The sequence below is a fragment of the Muntiacus reevesi genome, chromosome 4 (assembly GCF_963930625.1).
Source record: "Muntiacus reevesi chromosome 4, mMunRee1.1, whole genome shotgun sequence".
In the NCBI taxonomy this organism is placed as follows: domain Eukaryota; kingdom Metazoa; phylum Chordata; class Mammalia; order Artiodactyla; family Cervidae; genus Muntiacus; species Muntiacus reevesi.
Window position 1 is genome coordinate 22625598 of NC_089252.1, and position 22055 is coordinate 22647652.

General features: G+C 39.1%; 1 protein-coding gene across 1 annotated transcript in view; it reads right to left on the minus strand.

Moving 5' to 3' along the window:
* Positions 1–22055, minus strand: part of ASXL3 (ASXL transcriptional regulator 3) — a 183502-nt gene that overhangs the window by 141586 nt on the left and 19861 nt on the right. Inside the window, exon 3 of the mRNA XM_065934983.1 lies at positions 8054–8136. Within this exon, the coding sequence (XP_065791055.1) occupies positions 8054–8136 (83 nt within the window). The remainder of the gene's footprint in view (positions 1–8053; positions 8137–22055) is intronic.

Here is a 22055-nt window from a genome sequence, read left to right on the forward strand (position 1 = left end):
TGCTCAGTATTTCTGGAATAAATTATACCAAGATCTTGATAAAGCTGAAATCACCTAAATTACCTCTTTTGTTCAATTATTTGGAAGAATGGAGAAAGAAAGCTTGACAGAATAAAATGTTGTATTAAGAAATGGCCATTTCATAGCTGTAATTGCATACCTTAGTGAATACTGATGCCTTGAGGGTTATGTGCAGTCACCACAGCTATTTTTACCAAAGGCTTCAAATAAAATCCAAATCAATTTATGTTATGTGACTATATACATTATATTTGAACATGCAACTTAAGCCAAGTATTCTATCAGTTTATATGTGAGGAATAACATATGAAAACACATATTAGGAGTATGCAATGACAGAAGCACAGTACAGTGTTAAGCATACTGTTATGAATAACTTCCAAGTTTAATCAGATACTCAAAATTCTAGAAAAATTCTATGGTATGCCATGAATTCTAGAAATGTAAAGTCCCACATTCTGAAACACTATTGTAGACTTAACGTGTGTGCAGCCCACCCCACAATTCCTATGTTGAAGCTCTCCTCTCCAGTGTGGCTATGAGGGATGGTATCTCTCAGGAAGGAATTAAGGTTGAAAGCAGTCATATAGATGGAGCCTTGATCTGATGGGAGTGTCCTCAGAAGAAGAGACACTGAAGAGCTTTCTCTCACTCTCTATGCACACACACACCCAGAAAAGGCCACGTGAGGATACAGTGAGAAGTTGGCTGTCTGCAAGCCATGAAGAGAGAGTCCTCACTAGAAACCTATCCTGATGGACCTGCGTCTAGGACTTCTAGCCTCCAGAACTATGAGAGAGAGAAAAAAAAAAAAAACAGTTCTGTTGTTTAAGCCGCCCAGTGTGTGATGATTTGTTGTGGCAGCCTGGGCACAGTAACCAATCACTGTTATGATGACCTCAGTTTGGGAACCAGGAGGGCTACAGATGCAAATTTATTCCATTGGTTTGAGGCTTTCTGCCTAAACACTGCTTCCTTTCCATTCTGCAACCCAATCTTATGGGACAATGTGGAAACTACCAGAAGAGTGCCACACATGCACACACAACATTGCTCACTACTGTCTCACAGGCTTTACTTCTACTTTCCAAATCACAAAAAGATTCTGAGAGAAATTTCACAGCAAAGGAAAGTACAGTTGACCCTTAAGCAACATGGAAATTAATCTGCATATAATTTGTCAGCCCTTTGTATTTGCAGTTCTTCCATGTCTGCAGATTCAACCAATGACAGATTGTGTAATATTGTAGGATTTACTATGGAAAAAATATTTGTGTATAAGTCGATCCACAAATTTCAAAAACCCAAGCTGTGCAAGGGTCAGCTGTAGTCAACTGAGGCTGAAACATCAAAAGCGTGACTGCAAAGGCTTTAAAGCTGCCAAAGTCCAGGTTGATTAGGGCTGGGCTGAAAGAGTTAAAATCTGACCCTGTAGGGTAATGTTTCACACAATTATCTACCTAATTCAGGAAATGCTTCCACAGTAATATATAATCGTATTATCCCCTTGAAGAATTATTCCAATCACTGTGTCATCATAAAAAGAAGTAACTTTAAGAAAAGTTTAATTATGAGAGATTAGTTGCTTTAAAACAATGAATGATACCCACATATAAATTATGAATACTTAATCAGTTTTATACCACTTAATTTAAAACTAATTAATAATGCACAAAGCACACAGTTCTAACAAACAACATTTTAGATGATGTATTTTGGGAAGAACCAAATGTTTGTAAAAATGACCAAATTAGAAATTTCAAATCTTATATCTAAATGTAAGGTATAATGTATGTATTCATCATTCATATCATAAACCCTACATTTTCAGAATAGCACGTGTTGTTCAGATACCATGTGACTAGAAAAAAAGCACCACGCCTGATCTCATCTAATTAAATCCAAACACAACCAGCAACAGCTTTTGACTCAGAGTTTATTAGGTGCAATATATTCCCTGCAATATTTTGGATTATCAGTTAAGAAATGCTACTATAAATGGGATGGTCGTTAAGGAAAAAAACAGATTTAAAAAGGGGGACACCAGGTTTAAAGAGATGAATTAAGAAGATACTGTATTAACCTAGTTGAAAAATTTTAAGTGCAAAGAATGAATGGCAAAGACTAGGAATACAGAGAAAGAAAGATGGAGTTAGAACACAGAACTGACATTACCCAAGAACCAACTGGCCAAGATGGGAATGGGAGAAGAGAATTAGGAATAATCCTGACCGAGATTTGTAATCCAAGTAATACAAGTAAAATTTTACGTCAACTAAGAGAGAAACTATACTAAAGGCTTCCTTACATACTCTCATGAACACACACCTAGACTCCCACATAAATACATGATTTATACATGATTTTTCTATGATTCTGATTAGTAACATCCTTGTCTCCTTCATTCCTTCCTAAGTAGCTGACTGTGCACACCATTTACACAATGAGAGAATTAGATCTTAGCAGATGGCAGGGTGACACTGTGAGTTAACACTGTAATTCTAAAATGCCCTGACAAACTAACTAGAGCACCATTTCAGTATGAAAGGGGTGATGCCAACATGGAGTCTGGAGATAAGAATTGATTTTGCAGTTGAAATTATTTGTGTTTCTTTCTTATCTTTAGACAAAACATTTCAGCAGCGAGAAAGAAGCATCTCCTATAGCACTAATTAGAAACGTAAATCTCACCAAGAGAAATGCCAAGGAATTTTATTGGTTGTCACTGTACATGGTAATGGAATTTTTTTGACATTTTATCCCCCTGGAAAAAATGCAACATCTTTAATAAACCCCAGTACAAAGTGAAGACACTTATTTCAGAATATCATGACAAAGACTGCAAAACAGAAAACACGGAAGACCTTAAGACAGGAGCGAACAACAAATTTAGTCTCAGAATTCCCAGGGGGAATAAAAAGTTCTCATTGATAGCAGGATAATTACAAAATCTTGGGTTGTCAACTGCATGCTCCACATTACAAAGTCAAAAATATGCCAAAGTCCTGAGTAATACCAAGCACAAAAGAGATTGTTTATAAACCTTTTCAAATGTCCCTATTGTGATATGTAATTATAGGTTGCTGCCCTTTAAATGGCTGATGAAATTGAACATATATTTTTTTTCTAAGTAAGGCAGCTATAGCATTGTAAAACTGTACCTTATAGGGCTTCCCTGGTGGTCCAATGGTTGAGAATCCGCCTGCCAATGCAGGGGACATGGGTTTGATCCCTGCTCAAAGAAGATCCCACATGCCATAGAGTCACAACTATGGAGCCTGCACTCCAGAGCCTGGGAGCAGCAATGACTGAGCCCATGCACCGCAACTACTGAAGCCCCTGTGTTCTCCAACAAGAAAAGCCACCCCAATAAGAAGCCCACACAATGCAACGAGAGAGGATCCCCCTGCTCTCTGCAACTAGAGGAAGCCCATGAGCAACACTGAAGACCCAGCCTGGCCAAAAATAAATAAATAAATCTTTTAAAACAAATAAGTGCACCTTATAAATACTGCCCTGCCCCTAACCCAACAGAGGGTTTTTTGGTCGTGCTGTGATTTTTTGACCATTATTTTAAGACTGCCTCACCTCCATTAGAAAACTATTTACCTACTATCAAATAATATGCCAACTACATCACAGTTTATGCTCCATTAATGACCAGTATCTTGTAACAATAATGCCTGGCACATAAGCAGTTACCCCCACTGACAAGTGTCGGCCCCACTCTTGTTAGGTAAATGCTACAGACCTCATTCCTTGACCTACCACTCCTGGATGTGTCACTAAAGCAGCATATGCTTCTCTGGAAGCATCGCTTTAAAAATTACATGAGCGGAGAAAAACATATCCTTGGGCATCAAAACTCCCTCAGTCCCCTTTGTAAAGGAATTATAACTTCTGAATAAGCAAGTCAAAAGCAGAAAATCAGAATTAGGGCAACCAAAGTCATCCAAACCAACATGGTCACCGCAGTTGCTTTCTCTTTTTCTATGGACATATGTTTAATTACTGCAGACAAGACTAGAGTCCACAGTAGCACCCTCTCTCCCTCAGGAAGTGGGAATGTTTAGCCAAGCAGTTCAAACAGGAATATCAAATGTCCATCCATAAAAGCTGCAGGCTGGAATATGCACATTTCTATCCTCTCTGTGCAAGCAACATGGCTCTTTGATTGATTATAAGATTCTGATCATCTGAAAAGCATTCCAAACAGCTTTGTTTTATCAACTGTTGACAACTTATTAGCACAAAGTAACAGAAGCCTGGAAAGAACTCAATCAGTAGAGCAAGTACAATATAGATGGACCAGAATAAAATTAAATTGATAAAGATCTTCTATGTTATTATACAGAAGGGAATTAAAACTTATCAAATATATTTTCATTAAAAACAATTCTAGGAAATCTTGCCATGATCATATTATTAATTTTCTCTAACAAAAACTGTATGTTCTTCTGACAATTTACTATATTTATATACCTTTTTAAAAACTACACGGGGAGTTCTTATTTCAGTCTAGCTTTCCCAAATAGAGTGCAACCAAATGCTACACATTTCATCAATAACTTGAAGAAGAGACAGAGAACATGATATAAAAGAGCTGTTCTCTTTTTTTCCTGTCTGTATGAAAATTATGCAATTTGAAGTGTCCCTGGAAAAGAAGAAAAGGTACCATAAAATGTCAAAAATAAATAAATGAACAATATTACATCTATTGAACACAAATATATCAGCTTTACCAAAATTATCGGTTTATTTTTTAAGTTTCAACCAGAGGCACCTAGAGTGTTTGAGAATAGGCAACAGCACAATAAGCTCACATGTTCACCATTCATCTATCAGAGGCGATCGGCATGCATCTGTTTAAAGGGATTCCCTCAAAACTGGTAGATTCTTTTTGACTAAAACAATTAAAAATAGGATTAAAAAATACAACCTGTAATGCCAAAAAGAAGCTTCTAACTTTAAATGCAAGCCAAAGGCATCACAGAGGACCAGCAAGTTAACATCCTGAGGAAGAATGTTTACTCAACAAATATTTACTGAGTATCTTCAGGGTGCCAGGAGTGTGTGGTACCCTCCCCGTAAGAAGCTCACAGACCAGTGGGAAGACAAACAAGGACAGATTTAGAGTCCAGTGAGGTCCAGTGTTATAGGAAACCTGCCTTACACACAGAACTGAGAAACACCCCCGCCCCTCGCCATCAACCCAGTTCATGAAAGAAATGGCGTTATTTTAAAACAAATGGCATTGGAATGATGATGGATAAAGGGCCAATCTTCTCTCTTCCAGAAATGCCAGGCGCAGCGGTTGACTGGGGGAGGGCCGCTAACATGACCTCTCATTCATAGAGACCCCCGGGAGGTTATGGGCGCATCAGTAACCTTCACAGTCACTCCCCTGCAGTTAATCAGGCATATCTGAAAGCCTGCACATCTTGAAAAGCACATCATTAATAAATACCTAGAAATGAAACAGCTATGCTTGACCTTATGATGATGGAATTTTTAAATGTAACTTTACTTAAGAAAAACAGATACACTTCATTTACTCAGCTCCCATAAATACTTGGAAACTATTTAAGAATTTGAAAGGCAACAAAATAAAAATAAAGGTCAGAATCTGTTCCCTAAAGCAATATACAGTAGGAAAGTTGAAACTCAAAAATCTGAGAACTACCTTTATTTTAGGGATGATTCTAATAAGCAGACTAGAAAAGAAGGGAAGAGTGGTTACAGATACAGGACTTGTAAGGAACCATCACAACTGACAGGAGCGAGAATTCAAAGAGACAGAAAGAAACGGGGACATAAAATGCACAGTTTGAAGCCCTCTGCACAGAGTTGATTTTATAAAGTAGAACTTAAAACAGAACCATGGTCTCTTTCTTGGCCTATTCCCTTTCCTATTTAACTGGTGAATTCCTTGTAGGTAACTTTAAACAGTCCTACACAGGTTCATCCATACTTGCAACATTTTTTTCCTTCACAGGACACAATAATGGAGGACAGGGATGATGAAGGAGCATTGAATTCAGAGAAACAGGGTATGTTTTCCATTTCAATTTTCTTACTCTTTAAAGAAGTTGTTTGTGTTTTGTTTGTTAACATATACTTAAAGCCCTTTAATGTACCATTCTGGGAAGACGAGCATCTTGAAAAAATATGGGGAAGAAAAATGCTGTTACAATGTAAGTAATTAAAATGCTGCTCATGGCCATGATACAGGAGTTTTATATCTGAAGATACATAACAGCTGATAGTGGCCTGCTCACTCCTGTGGAGAAGATCATGATGAACACATTTCAAGTGTCTGCTTACAGGAGAAGCTTCGTGTGCTTGCATTGGTAGACTGCGCTGGCTCAGCCCACATTCAACACGAGTTCAGATCTTTAGGACTGTACCCCTTCTTTCCTTCTGGCTCTAGCCCAGACATTTCCGACAGGCAGTCAGGAGAATATTAATTTCCAGGTGTCCCCGTTTTGTTCCTGAGCCCCTTATACTGATGTCTGGCTTAGAAGCAAGGGACCCCTCTAAGAGAGTTGTTAGGCTCTGTCAGCAACTTTCCTCCCCAATGTTACCTCCGCTTTGTGGGGAACAATAATTGCAAACAGTGTAGTTACATTAGCTCAGCCTCTTTCTTCAGGACAGACAGATAAAGCCTCTAAAACAGAGTTGAAAAACTGAACCTAGGAGTCCTGCATACCACTAAATGGTGATGTTCCTGGGTAAAACTTGCAAGAGATACATTTTAAACAGCTAGAAGCCAATGTGACTCACAGGTTATAGTAATGAGTTTCAGGTAATACCAATTTTGTAGGAAAAGTCAGTCTTGGGAGGACATTGATCGCTCTCTGCAGATGCTCTCTCAGTTACCAGATTCAAAAGGTAACTCAGCGGATTAAATTTTTACCAAGCTGAGACCACTGTCTTGTCAATGACTTACAGGTAGGCAACATCATACAATTAAAAAAATTTACTCTATGTAACATGAATGAGTAGATACACACATGATATAGCTCTATGGTTATTTTACCTTTTAACAAATTGCTTTCTTCTCTTCGAGTAATATCATTTATATGGCCCTAAACTGCTGGATAAAGCCAACACTGTAAAATTCATAACTAAACAAAAATAAGGGATCACCACAGATCAAGAAAATGTAGTTTACATCCATTCAATAAAATATTATTTGGCAACAAAAAGAAACGAAGTACTGATTCAGGGTGCCACATGGGTGGACCCTGAAAACATGAGGCTAAATGAAGCCAGTCACAAAAGGCTATAGAGTGTATGATTCCAATTATGCAAAATGTCCACGATAGGCAACTCCACAGACAGTAGTACATGAGGGACTGCCAGGGGCTGGGGAGAACAGGGAATTGGGAGTGACTGCTAATGGGTGTGGGGGTTCACTTAGGGCGGTGAAAATGTTCTAAAATTAGATATCAGTAATTATCGCACAGATTTGGGGAACATACTGAAAACCAACGAATTGTACATTTTCAAAGGGCAAATGTTATGATATATGACTATATCAATAAAACTTATTTTTTTTAAAGACTCAATAATTGATTAATGACGATCCAAGTAGAGTAATTCTAAATATAAGAGGACTAAATTTTCAACTACGTTCACTGGCAATTTGAATTTTATCAGAATGAGCTCATCTTACATTCTGGAATCTTATCTGTGAAGACTGTAAAATGTTTCTCTTTCAGTACTCACTTTCAGAAACAAAAATCTTCTCTTACAAGAAAGATGAGTAACTCCAATTATAGGCAAATTCACACAGTGCTGCTCCTTGTTAATGAAATATATTCTCTATCAGTCTGTCTAATTTATTAAGTGAACAAGTAGTTCCAAGGAGATCTTGGGTCACTCAAATATTTGGCAGTCACCAAGAATCTGCAGGTAGCTACTTAATTCGCAATCAACTACAACATCAAAACCTAGATACACCTGTTGCTTTGCAATCAGTAGCAATTGTTAATCAAAGAAAAGAGAAAATGTAAATATGAATACTGACCTTGTTTCTTTTAACCCTTCTTTCTGAATGACTTCCAATATCTGCTTTGCTGTCATTGGTGAGTTGGGGTGTTTTTCTAGTGCCTAAAAAATAAAGACAGACATAAGACTTCTAGATTACTGCATAGAAGCATACAAGATGAAAATGTGTGTGAATCATGCAAATTTTAAAGGGGAAGGGGCTATTATGCCAAAATTAGGTTACATGATACATGTCAGGTGTGCAAGTGATAGGATATAATTTTATCCTGGACATTAATGGCGATTTCTGCAACATATGGAGGCCATCCTGCAAAAATGTCACAAAGGCATACACCACAAAAAAAAGTAATGTGAAACCTAAAAACACCTAGTTAGTAAATGTAGATAGTTTCCTTTATTTAAACTTGCTAACATTTTATGGTTAAAGTCATGTTTTCAGGCTGTTAAAATGTTTCCTAAATTTCTAAAACCTTGGAAACATGAGCCTGAATACCATCAACAGCAGATAACAAAGCACTGGTCAGAAATAACCTCACTGGATTCATAGTTTGATCAACTTCTTCTGTATTAAAAAACAACAAAAACCCTTCGTGGCCAAAACGAAGAAAAAGCATACAAAAACCCAAGGATCCCATTACAGCGTGTCTTCCAGTTCAGCTCAGTTTCCTTTCATTTGCCTTTTCCAATTCATTTCAAGTAAATTCCTTCCTCTTACGGTTCAGCCCATCTCAGCTTTATGAACTCAGTCCTATTTTCTTTCTCTCCCCATCTGTCCTACTTATTTTTTAGTGGAGGGGATGTTTTAAACAAAGTATGGGAAACAACATGCTGCTGCTAAGTCGCCTCAGTCGTGTCCGACTCTGTGCGACCCCATAGACGGCAGCCCACCAGGCTCCCCGGTCCCTGGGATTCTCCAGGCAAGAACACTGGAGTGGGTTGCCATTTCCTTCTCCAATGCATGAAAGTGAAGAGTGAAAGTGAAGTTGCTCAGTTGTGTCCAACTCTTAGCGACCCCATGGACTGCAGCCTACGAGGATCCTCCGTCCATGGGATTTTCCAGGCAAGGGTACTGGAGTGGGGTGCCATTGCCTTCTCCGGAAATAACATGGGACACAGTTAATTATTTCCACAGGCATCAGACCATCAGCCCTGGAAATGAAGGCTTTTTATTTACCCCAGGATTGAACTACATGTAGCGAAAGCAGTACACAATGGTCCCCACACTATTCACGAACAAGGGCTACGAGGACCACATCTGGTACAAGTCTACACATATCTTCACAATGACTTCTTTCAAGGGTGGATGACACCTATTGCGTTGGCCAAAAAGTTCATTTTTCTAGGACATCTTATGGAAAAACCCAAATGAACCTTTTGGTCAACCCAATACTTAAATTTTCTGTACAGGAGTTTCTGCACAAGTCAAGGCCCCATGCAACTTAATGATTCTAGAGTCCTAATTTATGATTACTATGATTATCAGACCAGAATTATCATAATTGAGAACTAATTGAGAATTTTTAAGGCACATTTTAAATTGAAAAGGCTTCCAAACACATTTAAAAGAGCTCTGTGATCTCTTCTACTATCAATGGCTAAATTTCAAAAAGGTCCCTGGCAAGGCTTCTGCTCCTTGGGGCTCTGCTCCTTGTGGCTATCTAATGAATTACACACAGCCTGCCCTTCCTCACCATTAAGGCCACTTTTCTGTTCTCACCTCTAGTTCCCAGAAAATGTCCCCGTTTTTCCCAATCTGGTCAGTCCCTTAGTTGCAGATGACAATTCTTTAAAGAACATCGAAACATGCTACACTGAAAAGAGTGTAGCAACAAGTATGTCAACAGGAAAGAAGGAAAACTGTCCTCAGAGAGGAGACTATTAGGGATGGACTGAAAACTATCAGGGGTGGGCGGGGGGAACATAGGCACAGCTGTACAGGGAAGAGGACTAAAGTGTAAAAATATTGGCTTAAAAAAAGCAAGAAGGAAACTGCATGAAAGAGTCGAAAAGGGGGAAAGATTAGGTCACAAAGAAAGGCAGGAAAGGTACGGACACAAAAACAAAAAAGCCGACAGAATTTTTAAAATAAAAAGAACCGTCAGTATTGCAGAACAGTTCATACTCATGAAAGGCGATGCTGTGGTCACACGGACTAGATGCAAGGTGGGCATCACCCCCAAGGACAGGCAATGCTGGGGACACCAATGGTCGCTCATAGAAGGTATGGGCAGAAGGTCAACAGACACACACATACACGAGGAAGCAAGCAAGGAAGCGGGAAACTAGAGGGGAGAGGCACAGGATGGCAGAAATGAGAGTGGGCAGAGGAGAAGGGAGAGAAAGGAGGCATACTGAGCTGAACCGGGAATGTCCAAAAGGCAAACTGATTAAACCTAGAAAGGCGGAAGAGGAAAGTCCAGTGTACTGGGTAAGGTTTTCATGGAAAGTTAGGGGCACTCGAAAGCGGGGTTACTCACGGTGGAGGACTCCCTGTTTCTCTTCCTGAGTACAGGCCCCTCAGCACACCTTGGCAGCTCCTCCCAGCCATGGAGAGGATCTGGATAGCCCTGTCCCCTTCTCTATGACATCACATCCTACTCTACAAAGGAAGTAAAAGTGCGAAGAATTACATCGCGAAGTGGATGAGAGGCAGGAAGGAAATGATGGAGCCACACAGAACACCAGAAGCCACCCTCAGTTCCTGCAAGACAGAGAGAGGGGACAGAGCAGGAGGGGGTCCTGGGTGTGAAGGAGCTTCACTGAACTGGCTGTGGGAACATTCAGAGAACGAGAGAGAGAGGAATTACTTTCACGGAACAATACCATGGATAGCACTGAAAAAACATGACACACGGCAGAGACATGAATCAGACGAGCAGGCAGCCACACTCAGACACAACAGCGGGAAGGAGCCACAGTCAGAGGGAAACTACAGCCCCAAACGTCAGACTGAGGACGCACCCACACATGCCAGGAATCAATGTCTTGGATATGCAGTGTTCCCTAAGTCCTTAAAAATCACACTTCCTGGATTACCTCTCTCGACATGTTCAAATACAACTAGTATTTGTGAATGAGCTGATATGTAACACTTAATCTGAGTTTAACATATTCTTCCAATTGTTTTCCACTTTGTACCTACCTCTTAGAAACAGGTGAAGGATGCAATACAGCAGTGAAGAGAGTGGGATTATATACAATTTTTAAGAGTATGTATCCTAGTAAGATTAGTAAGAGGGCCAATAAATATTTCAGATAATCAAAACAGGTTCAAACTGTCTTGGGCAATAACAATACAATTATGACAAAATATAGAGATTCCAATTTTAGAGTTCACCATGGATAATGATAATTTTAAAAGTCTGTTTTCTGATTGAAGAAAAGCTGAAAAAATACAAATTCATACCTGTATTATAGAAAACAAAATGGCACTAGTAAGTTTATGACCAAAAATAATTTCCCAAAGAATACACTGAATGTAATGTTCTTAGAATATTATTAAGTCAAAGGATATGAGCTCTGTCATGTCTCTTCATACACTGCCAACTGTTTTGAAAAATATTTTAACAATTTATACTCTCACCAAGCAGAACTGAACCTGCCTCTCTCCACAACTTTGCCAGGATTAAACATTATCTTTTTCACAATATTCGCCAACTCGGTAGGTCAAATAAGTTGTAATTCATTGTTACTCTAATTATACTTTTGTAAATACTAATGAGAACAAAGTTTTTTTCAAATGAATACCATATGGGATATCTCCGTCTTTCTTACTAATGTGTAAAAAGCTATTTATATATTAAAATAATATTCATTATTGGGCATGTTAATAACAGATTTGTATTCTTTATGTTACTTATTTTTGGATATTTATGAAGACACATAAAGTATTCTATTTTCACATAACTACTTATGTGACTTTTCCATTGTGGCTTTACCTGCTTTTATGTTTAGACATTCCTTTTATCCAGGGAGTAGGTAATTATCTACAAATATTTCTTGTATTTTATGCTTTCATTTTTAATCCCATCAATCAATTCAGAATGCATCTGTTTGCAGCCTTGTGAAGAATTAACTTAAGCCCCCACCTACTGTTAATATAGGTCAAGATTCCCCAACACAATTTGTTTCATAAGCCAGTTTATAGTTTATGGTTAGTGAGCCATCTTCTGTCATATATTACAATTAGAGCAATGGAAACACTTCTGGATGTGAAACAACATAAAAATGTGGAAACCCAATATAAAAGGCACAGGTGGTCAAGAATCTGCCTCCAATGTAGGAGATTTGGGTTCGATCCCTAGGTAGGGAGGATTCTCCTAGAGAAGGGAATGGCTACCCATCCCAGTGGCTACCCATTCTTGCCTGAAGAATCCCATGGACAGAGGAGCCTGGAGAACTACAGTTCCTGGGGTCGCACAGAGTCAGGCAGGACTGAAGGGACTTCGCACGCAAAGCAGAGCTGCTGCTGAGGTAGTGATGACAGTGCTCAGAACCCCCAGCACTTACTCCCTCTAATGGCCAAAGGCACTTCTGGGAATTTTCAGGGTCTCTGAAATGAAGTGCAAACCACTGTCTCTGGGGCTCACCCAGAGGTCCTGCTATGTTCCCCTGTGAAGTGAAGTGAAAATCGTTCAGTCGTATCTGACTCTTTGTGACCCCAAGGACTGTATAGTCCATGGAGTTGCTCTCCAGGCCAGACCGAAGAGAATCCAGGTCAAACCCAGTTCTCCCGAATTGCAGGCAGATTCTTTATCAGCTGAGCCACAAGGGAAGCCCAAGAAGACTGGACTGGGTAGCCTATCCCTTCTCCAGGGAATCTTCCTGACCCAGGAATCGAACCGGGTCTGTTGTTTTGCAGGCAGATTCTTTACCAACTGAGCTACCAGGGAAGCCCCTATGTTGCATGACTTTCAGTCAATGCCTGTGCCAACACTACCCTATTTAAACTGCTGTGACATTACAGTACACTTCACTCTCTGGATAGGACACGGCTCTCATTATTCCTTCTTAAATTTTTCATTGCTCACTTCTTTATACTTCTAAATGAAACTTAGATTGGAATTAAATGAGACATTCTAATTAAACTTTCAGGAAATGTACACACATTGTTCCGTGTTTGAGTTTTATTTTATAAACTGTAATAGGCTTTTTATTAAGTGCTTTATATTTTGGGTTGCAACTCTGAGTATACTTTTTCATAAAATATTCTCACATTTTATTGCTACATACAAAAGTCACTGAGCTGTGATAATTATTATCTATATGAACAGCTAATTGAATTCTTCATAGCTCTAATAGCATAGAAGAATAAAATCACATTTTCTACAAAAACTATGAATTGTGTCTCCTTTCCAATAGTTCCATGTTTTCTTTTTCCTACCTTATTTACTTTGGCTAAAAAATGATCTTTTCTAGTCCCTTTCAAAAAACTTTTTGCTGAAAATGGAGCTGTTTTATAATTTATTTCCTCAAAAACAGGCCCCTAAAACTGCCATTTCCCTAAGAAAATCTGTAGCTAGAATTATTAGCCGAGAGAACGCTGCCAAGAGAAGGCTGTAATTAGAAACCTTTGGCCAGATATCACTGTCTCTTCTATACAAATCAGAGTCTGTCACAGTGTTCAATCTTTACATAAAATGCCCTTTCTTTCTTCGTAAAACAAATTGCTCTCCTGTGTTAGAGCTACATTTGTGATTCCACTTGACTCTGTCTCCCTAAGAGTTGGATCTTACACCTCTCATACTTCCTTCTCATGTACTAAAGTCCTTTCAATTTTCAACTACCTTCTGTCTCCTGCACTGCTACTCCCAACAGGTTGCAGACTCAGCACTGCTCAAACCAAAGTGGAATTTCCATGGCTAAGGACACAAAGCACGCATACTATCAATGGCCTCCCTAACAATGGATTCCCTTGTATTTTCCAGAAGGCATGAACAGACGTGCAGAACTGGTAGACAACCCACTGGATGTCACCTTCCTTACTGACGTGACTAACTTATATCAGCGTATATGCATGCGTGCTAAGTCACTTCACTTGTGGTTGACTCTTTGTGATCCCATGGACTGTAGCCCACCACTCTAGCACTCCTCCCTACTGGGGTGGGTTGCCATAGCCTCCTCCAGGGAATCTTCCTGACCCAGGGATCAAACCCATGTCTCTTATGTCTCCTGCATTAGCAGACGGGTTCTTTACCACTAGTGCCACCTAGGAAGCCCAACTATATCAGAGCCTATCTCAAAGACATGAACATTTATGCAACTCTGAGACAAGACAGACAAGAGTCTATCTCAGACTGCTCTTCCCCAGATATCTACATACCCCATATGAAGAGAAAAAAAAAAAATCTGCAAAAAAAAAAGGTAGCAATAGAGGAAAGAGATGGAAATGGATATTTGCTGAATCACTGAGGACACAGGCCATGCTAATAATGATTTCTGTTTAGGTTCATTCTTTCAGCACTTTTCTGGTCCAGGAATACCATGTGTGAAACATTTTAAAGCTTACCCAGAAAAGTCATTTCTAGTACCCTAAGACAAACTGACTCATTCGAAAAGACCCTGATGCTAGCAAAGATTGAAGGAAAGAGAAGGTGACAACAGAGAATGAGATGGGTGGATGGCATCACCGACTCGATGGGCATGAGTTTGAGTAAACTCCGGGAGTTGGTGATGGACAGGGAGGCCTGGCGTGCTGTGATTCATGGGGTCGCAAAGAGTCAGACACGACTGAGCAACTGAACTGAACTGAAATGCACTAAAGAGAGGTAACTGGTCCAAGGTCATAAAGCTACTTTGTAGAAGGACAGGACTTTCACACATGATAATATTGATGATGACAATGTCTAAATATAATTAAAAGCAGCTAATATATGTTAGACACCACATCCCTACTAAGTCTCCAGAGGTTTTACCTGTATTACAATAGACTCCTGGATTCATATATTTCAATTCAGTCACTCAGTCGTGTCCTACGATTTGCAACCCCATGGACTGCAACATGCCAGGCTTCCCTGTCCATCACCAACTCCCGGAGCTTACTCAAGGTCATGTCCTTCAAGTCAGCCATGCCACCCAACCATCTCATCCTCTGTTGTCCCCTTATCCTCCCGCCTTCATATATTTAACATTCCCTATTTCCACTCTTCTTGAGAAACCTCAAAGGTCCATGTCATTTTCATGAGACATGAATTTGAATGGCTGGCAGTATTCAGATAAGAAAATGAATCACACAAAAAGTGACAGCACCTTGCCCAGAGCCCAATATCTATACCTCAATGAGGTGGTTCTCACTTCTAACATATGTGGTTACTAGCTAAGGGTATGAAAACGATACTCTGTTGTTCAGCTGCTAAGTCCTGTCTGACTCTTTGCGATCCCATGGACTGTAGCCCACCAGCTCCTCTGTGCATGGGATTTCCCAGGCAAGAATATTGGAGAGGGTTGCTATTTCCTTCTCCAGGAGATCTTCCTGACCTAGGGATCAAACCTGCGTCTCTTGCATCTCCTGCATTGGCAGAAGGGTTCTTTACCACTGAGTCACCAGGGAAGCCCCAAAGATGACACCCACAATTTTTCTACTCTACTTGCCTGCATTTTATGGGGAAATCACATGCTGTAGTAGTATCTGTGAATGTGTGGCTTAAAACATGCAAAATTTTCTTATAAAAGCGTTGTGAGTCAGGCCAACTTCACCTAGAAGAAAAGGTGTCCAAGAAGATAAGGAGTCTCTGAGACCTGGCAGTAGGAAGTCAATGGTTCTACCCAACAGAAGTTTGCTCCTTCTACTAAGTTCAATTGTTTCTCATCTTGAGCACAAGGCTCTCACAGAAACCAAATGCCTGGAGTCAAGACATTATACGCAACATCCAGTTCATCATCCCCCTCTCAGCAATCTCCCACTTCAGAACAAATCAGATATTTCCTTGAACTCTCAGATAACGGTTTAACCTGTACTTTCCCATGGCAGCGCCTGTCATAGCTGTCCTTAATTAGCATTATCTGTTTAATGATATTCTTCCAGCAACACTGCAAGGCTCGTGCGATCGAAGACCCTGATCCTCATTCACGTCTGTAGCATCAGATTAGAGCACCATTAAGCAGGCTTCGATGGAGACCGTTAGTTTTGAGTTGCTGCACATTAGGAATTTTGATAGCATAACAAGGAAGTCAGATAAACCAGGAACTGCTACTCACTAGCTGTCTGATCTTAGATATTTAACCTCCTTGAACTCAGTTTCTTAATTTTCTCTTTCAGAAAAATATTGTGAGGACTAAATGGGAGCTTGAGTGTAAAGCACTGATTATTTCCGGATGCCAAATGACTGCCTACTGCAACATGTGTTAGTAAACATTAGCTAAATACTATTGGCTGGGAAAAATGCCTCCTTTGAGCACAGCCTAGAAACATGAATCTTTTCAACACAAAGAAGGGAGGTACAGAAAAATAATAATAATAATAGACATTAGATGGTGTCTTTCTTTGCAATTTCCTGCCTAAACTGCACTAGGGTTTCTACAAATCAGGTTAGACACATATCACCAACCCCATCCCCCAATCATGGTCAAATTTATTTCCTGTGGATTCAGATGTAAACCTGCACCACCCAGTGTCTGCTTTCACCAACCCAAAGTCTTCCTCCCGGTGTTTAACAAGAGGGATTATCCACTAGGGCACTCTTTCAGACACTGCTCTGCTATCTAGGAAGAAAAGCACCCTGTGGGGACGAATCATCCAGTGCGTTTGTATTACAAATCAAGCAAAAACAGAGAATACCAGAAGCGGCAACTTACTTCCATCAACATATACTTAAAGATTAACTTTCCAGCAATTACGATACATAGTATTATAGAATGTCCATCAGAAGGAAAATCTGTCTTACAGTAAAATTATTTTGGTGGCTCAGCTTCATAAAACCTGAGCAAGGGCTCAGAGTACAGAGATGGTTTTCTGAAGCCTGGAACAGTTCAGACAGAGACCACTACCTAAATCTGCAGATAAAATTCTATGCAACCCAGAGATGACTTCTAATTTCCTGTGGGATTCTGGCAAGCTTGTTCTACCTTAGTAATCTTCTAAGCTTGACAAACAGTTGACATTCCTTTTACACACAGAAAGAAAACACAAGTGACAGACATTTCCACAATGTTCCAAAAAATGTAAAAGAAATACATTAATCATTATTTAAATGAAGATACATATGAAACCTGTCTTAAAAAGTCAGACATCTCTTTAGTGAAGAAGAAATAGTCTTATACCATAGAAATCTGCAGATGGCCTATTCAGAACCTGCTGACTATTAAAATGTTTCTTCTGTGTATCAAGCAGAAGGTTTCCTATTACTTCTGCTATGTAGTCCTGGTTTTTGCCTTTGAATGTGACAAATATTTAATATTCAATTACAACCACTTGGCTACCACGGGAGTGTAAAGGAAGGTAGTTGTGCTATATGAATTTCTAAAATGGGATCCAATAATTTATTCACATGGTATAATGCCACCTGTTTGAAAACACTATTAGGGACCCCGCCTCCCTTTGGTTGTTTAGTCGCTAAGTCGTGTCCAATTCTTTTACAACCCCATGGACTGTAGCCCACCAGGCTCCTCTGTCCATGGAATTTCCCAGGCAAGAATACTGGAGTGGGTTCCCATTTCCTTCTCCAGGGGATCTTCCTGACCCAGAGATCGAACCCAGGTCTCCTGCATTGGCAGGTGCATGCTTTACCACTGAGTCACCAGGAAAGTCCCAGCCTCCTTTTATTTTCAGGCTAATGGATCCTTGGTTTCTTCCAACCATCCTCATAACATAGCTTGCAGACTACCTCCCAAATCATCCTTCCTTGAATATTCTTGAATTTGCTAATGTCATCTGTAATTCACATCTTTAAGAACTATCCTAATTAAAGTAAATTAGTTGAATACCATTGATAAATATTCCAAATGTAGTTTGATTGAAACATAATCTGTATAGTAAACCTATTACTTCCATTTCTCTAGCTCATATAATTACATTAATACAATCTAACAGAACACTTGCTCTTTTTCAGCAGTCCTCACACTGTCAATCAACTAAAACTTCCAGATCGTTCAACATTTGCTTCTGAAACCACATGCGTAATTCTGTGGTATATTTTCCAAACTCGCCAGACAGAAATGTATCTTTATGCACTAGCGTTTGTTTCAATCCATTTTCGCAGGCTCTGAAATCCTATTACCCTCTAATATCTGGTTATTTAAGGTAAGAGGTACATTTTGCTTTATCCACAAACTGGAGAAATATTTATCTGAGTTGAATTTCATCTGTTTAGGTGCAGGTTGTTTGTCCAAGCTTCCAAACTTCTTTTGGAATCTTTATTCCCTTGTCCAACTGTTCAGTTTCCCTTTTTATTTTGTGATATCCACACATGTGGCAAGCATGATTTGATGGGTTCCTCCAAGTTATTCCTGACCGGAGGATAATGCAAGGAAAAGCAAAGCCACAAACCATGTGGCTGCCACTGGAGTCTCCTTTCAAAATGATACTGATGAGCCAATCAGTATAATTTGCCTATAGAAGCTCAATCTGCTAAAAATTCATTTAATTATACTATCGCCCAGTTCATATTTGCCCATCAGTTTTAAAAGAGTCCCACAAGAGAATACGTCAAATGACTGGCTGAAATTTAGCTCCACCAGGCGCATCCTCCTGCTGTATGTCTAATAATCCTATCAAAAATAAATTAATTTAGTTTGACATGAATTAACTTAGAGAATCCATAATGCCTTCCAGGGATCACTACTTCCATTTCTGTTTAATAATGCTCTGTAGAATTTTACTGAGAGTTGAGATAAAGCTCTACAGTCTGTAATTTCAAAAAGTTTTTTTCTTTTTTTATAATAATAACAATAGAAAGTACTCAGTCCCCACTCTGCATCAAATTCTGTTCTAACATAAATACAAGCTTACTTGATCCTCACAACCCCCACTTTATCATCATGGGAAGTAGTAACACCCTCATTTTACGAGAGGTGAGGCAACTAAAATGCAGGCATGCTCATTTGACTCTCCCAAAGTCACACGGTCACACAGTGCTTCAGTTCTTGGAAAATCACCCCCCTGCTCTCTGTGGTCTTCCCCACGGTTATGAGCAGCACCCCGGTCATATCTGCAGATTTTTTTCAGTATCTCGTTTGTCAAGCTCCTATTTTATCATTTCTTATCTCATCTAAAACATAGGATATAACCTCTCTATTACTTTATTATATGTTCTTTTTAGAAATAGGCACTAATTTAATGAAGAAAATACAGGGAATATTTCAAAACTAGGAAATCATGCCCTGTGATCAAGCTGTTGTGATTCTGACCTAGAATACGGTACTAATTCTAAGGCAGCTAAAATGTAGAGACAACCAACCAGTTAAGTCCTATTAGCTTCATGAAAGAAACACTGGTTTGTCAGAGAGGATAAAGTTTCCTATCCCTAAAGTAAGATGATCATGTCAAGTGGAATTCATACAGAGACACAGGGTGGTAATAGGCCGGATCCTCAATGAGAGTTTCACAAAAGCAAACACAGAACATACATAAGTTCATATTGCTGCATCTCACAAAATCTAAGCATAACAAAAAAATTTAATGTGTGTCTGAGCTTAGTCGCTTAGTCGTGTCTGACTTCTTGCGACCCCACGAACTGTAGACCAATAGGCTCCTCTGTCCATGGAAGTCTTCTGGTAAAAATACTGGAGTGGTAGCCATGCCCTTCTCCAGGGGATCTTTCAGACCAAGGGACTGAACCCAAGTCTCCCGTACTGTAGGCAGATTTTTTACTGTCTGAGCCATTAGGGAAGCTCAAAAATATAATACGTGAGACTTATTAGGTAGACAGTATTCCCAAGATCTAATATGATTAAGTTAAAGAGTATATACCCTAACGACAACTTGGAGTTTGTTTATACTTTACTACTACAGGTAGATGGACTTTCCAGGTGGTGCTAGCAGTATGGGGCCTGCCTGCCAATGCAGGAGACATAAGTGACGTGGGTTTAATCCCTGGCTTGGGAAGATCCCCTGGAGAAGGGCATGGCAACCCACTCCAGTATTCTTGCCTGGAGAATCCCATGGACAGAGGAACCTGGAGGGCAATAGTCTATGGGGTTGTAAAGAGTCGAACACAACTGAAGTGACTTAGAATGCACGCACTACAGATAGATACGACAACTCTGAAAAGCAGACTTGCAGCAGCAGAGTAAGATAATACAAAAATTAAGAAGATTAATTTGTCTTTTTGTCCACATGTAGGAGAACCATATGGAAGTCTCTGGTCAAGGTCAGTGTTCTCTTCAGCATAACATTATGAAGAAGCAATCAGCTGAGACCCAAAGTTTCCTTATCATGGGAATCCTTACAAGGTGCTCATGTTAACAATAGCAGGTAGTACTTACATAATACTGGGAAGAATTTTTAATAAAAATACATGAGACACTTTTATAAGAACTTGACTTACAGTAAAATATTTAGTTTTCACAGTCACCAGTCAAGGTAGGTATTTTATTTTTCTGTACATGAGAAAACTGAGATACAGATAAATTAATTCACTTATTCCAGGCTAGTCCCAAGTAACTCCCAAGGGGAGATTCAAACTCATGCTCCTGAACTCCAAGTGTTTCACCACCATAGTGATACCTTGTAGCAAAAAGTCAAAACTTAGTTGAAGGGTAATTGAACAGTACTCTTAAAGGGTAATTGAACAGTACTCTTAAAAGGTAAAAAGGTAAGTGGTCCCATTTTTCAAATCTAGTCTATCATTCTGGACTTCCCTGATAGCTCAATTAGTAAGAATCCATCCACAATGCAGGAGACCCCGGTTCGATTCCTGGGTCGGGAAGATCCACTGGAGAAGGGAAAGGCTAACCAAGAGTTGGACAAGACTAAGAGACTTCCACTTTCAGTCTATCATTAGGTATTTATCATACAAAAATCCTCAGCTCATCCTGCATATTCAATAAAACATCATTCTAAAATTGTTTTTTTTAAAGATACAATCTAAGAGAGAGAAAGTTAAATAAATGAAGGCACATACATCCCACAAAATAATACACAGACATTAGAAGGAAAACACGTACTGATATGGAAGGATATCCACTAGAAAGTGATGAGTAAAAAATATAAGCAAGTTGAAAAATAATACATATAGAAAAGGCATTTATACAAGTACACGTGGTATACATACAAATACACCCACAACCCCCCCCCACACACATTCACACCAGATAAAAATATTCAAACATCTAACAATTGTTACCCTGGAGAGTGGCAGAAAAGCAAAAGCTGAAGGAGGAAATTTCATATTCTTAAAGTATTTTTGTATTTAGAAGCACAAATTACTTCCATAATCTTTAAATTGTATATTAAGATAATCTTTATATCATGAAGCATATAATGGATATATATATAATATAAATTATGTAGTATTTAATCAATTTCAAAACAAAATAAAAATGTATATTCAAACAACAGCAGACACATTTATATACCCTCTACCGTAAAGCACAGTAGAGAAAATAAAATGCAGGTATATTGAATTTTTTCCAAAGCAAACATATTCATCATTCAATCTGAGTCAGAATTCTTCAGTGTTATCCTTACAGACTAGCCTGAAATGACACAGCACCCAGATGCAGCTGCCAGAAGGAATTAGTTGCAAAATATATCTTGAGATAATTGTAGAAAATGACTTTGTTATATGGGATTATTTGATTCTGACCTCTTAAATGTTGAAGAATGACAAAAACAATGATGCTTGCTTTGTCACAGTTAATAGTAACTCTTCTCCTGACTGGAGCTAGACAACAGCATCACCTCCTCAATAATTCATTGATTTAACAAATATTTACCAAACACACACGCACACCAAAATGAAACACAATAAATCATGCCATCATCATCTCTAGAGACACTTATCCTTTGGTTTACTATCACTGAGGAGGGGAGGGTGGGAAACATCAAATTTATTTAGAAATGACTTACAAAGGAGACTAATCCT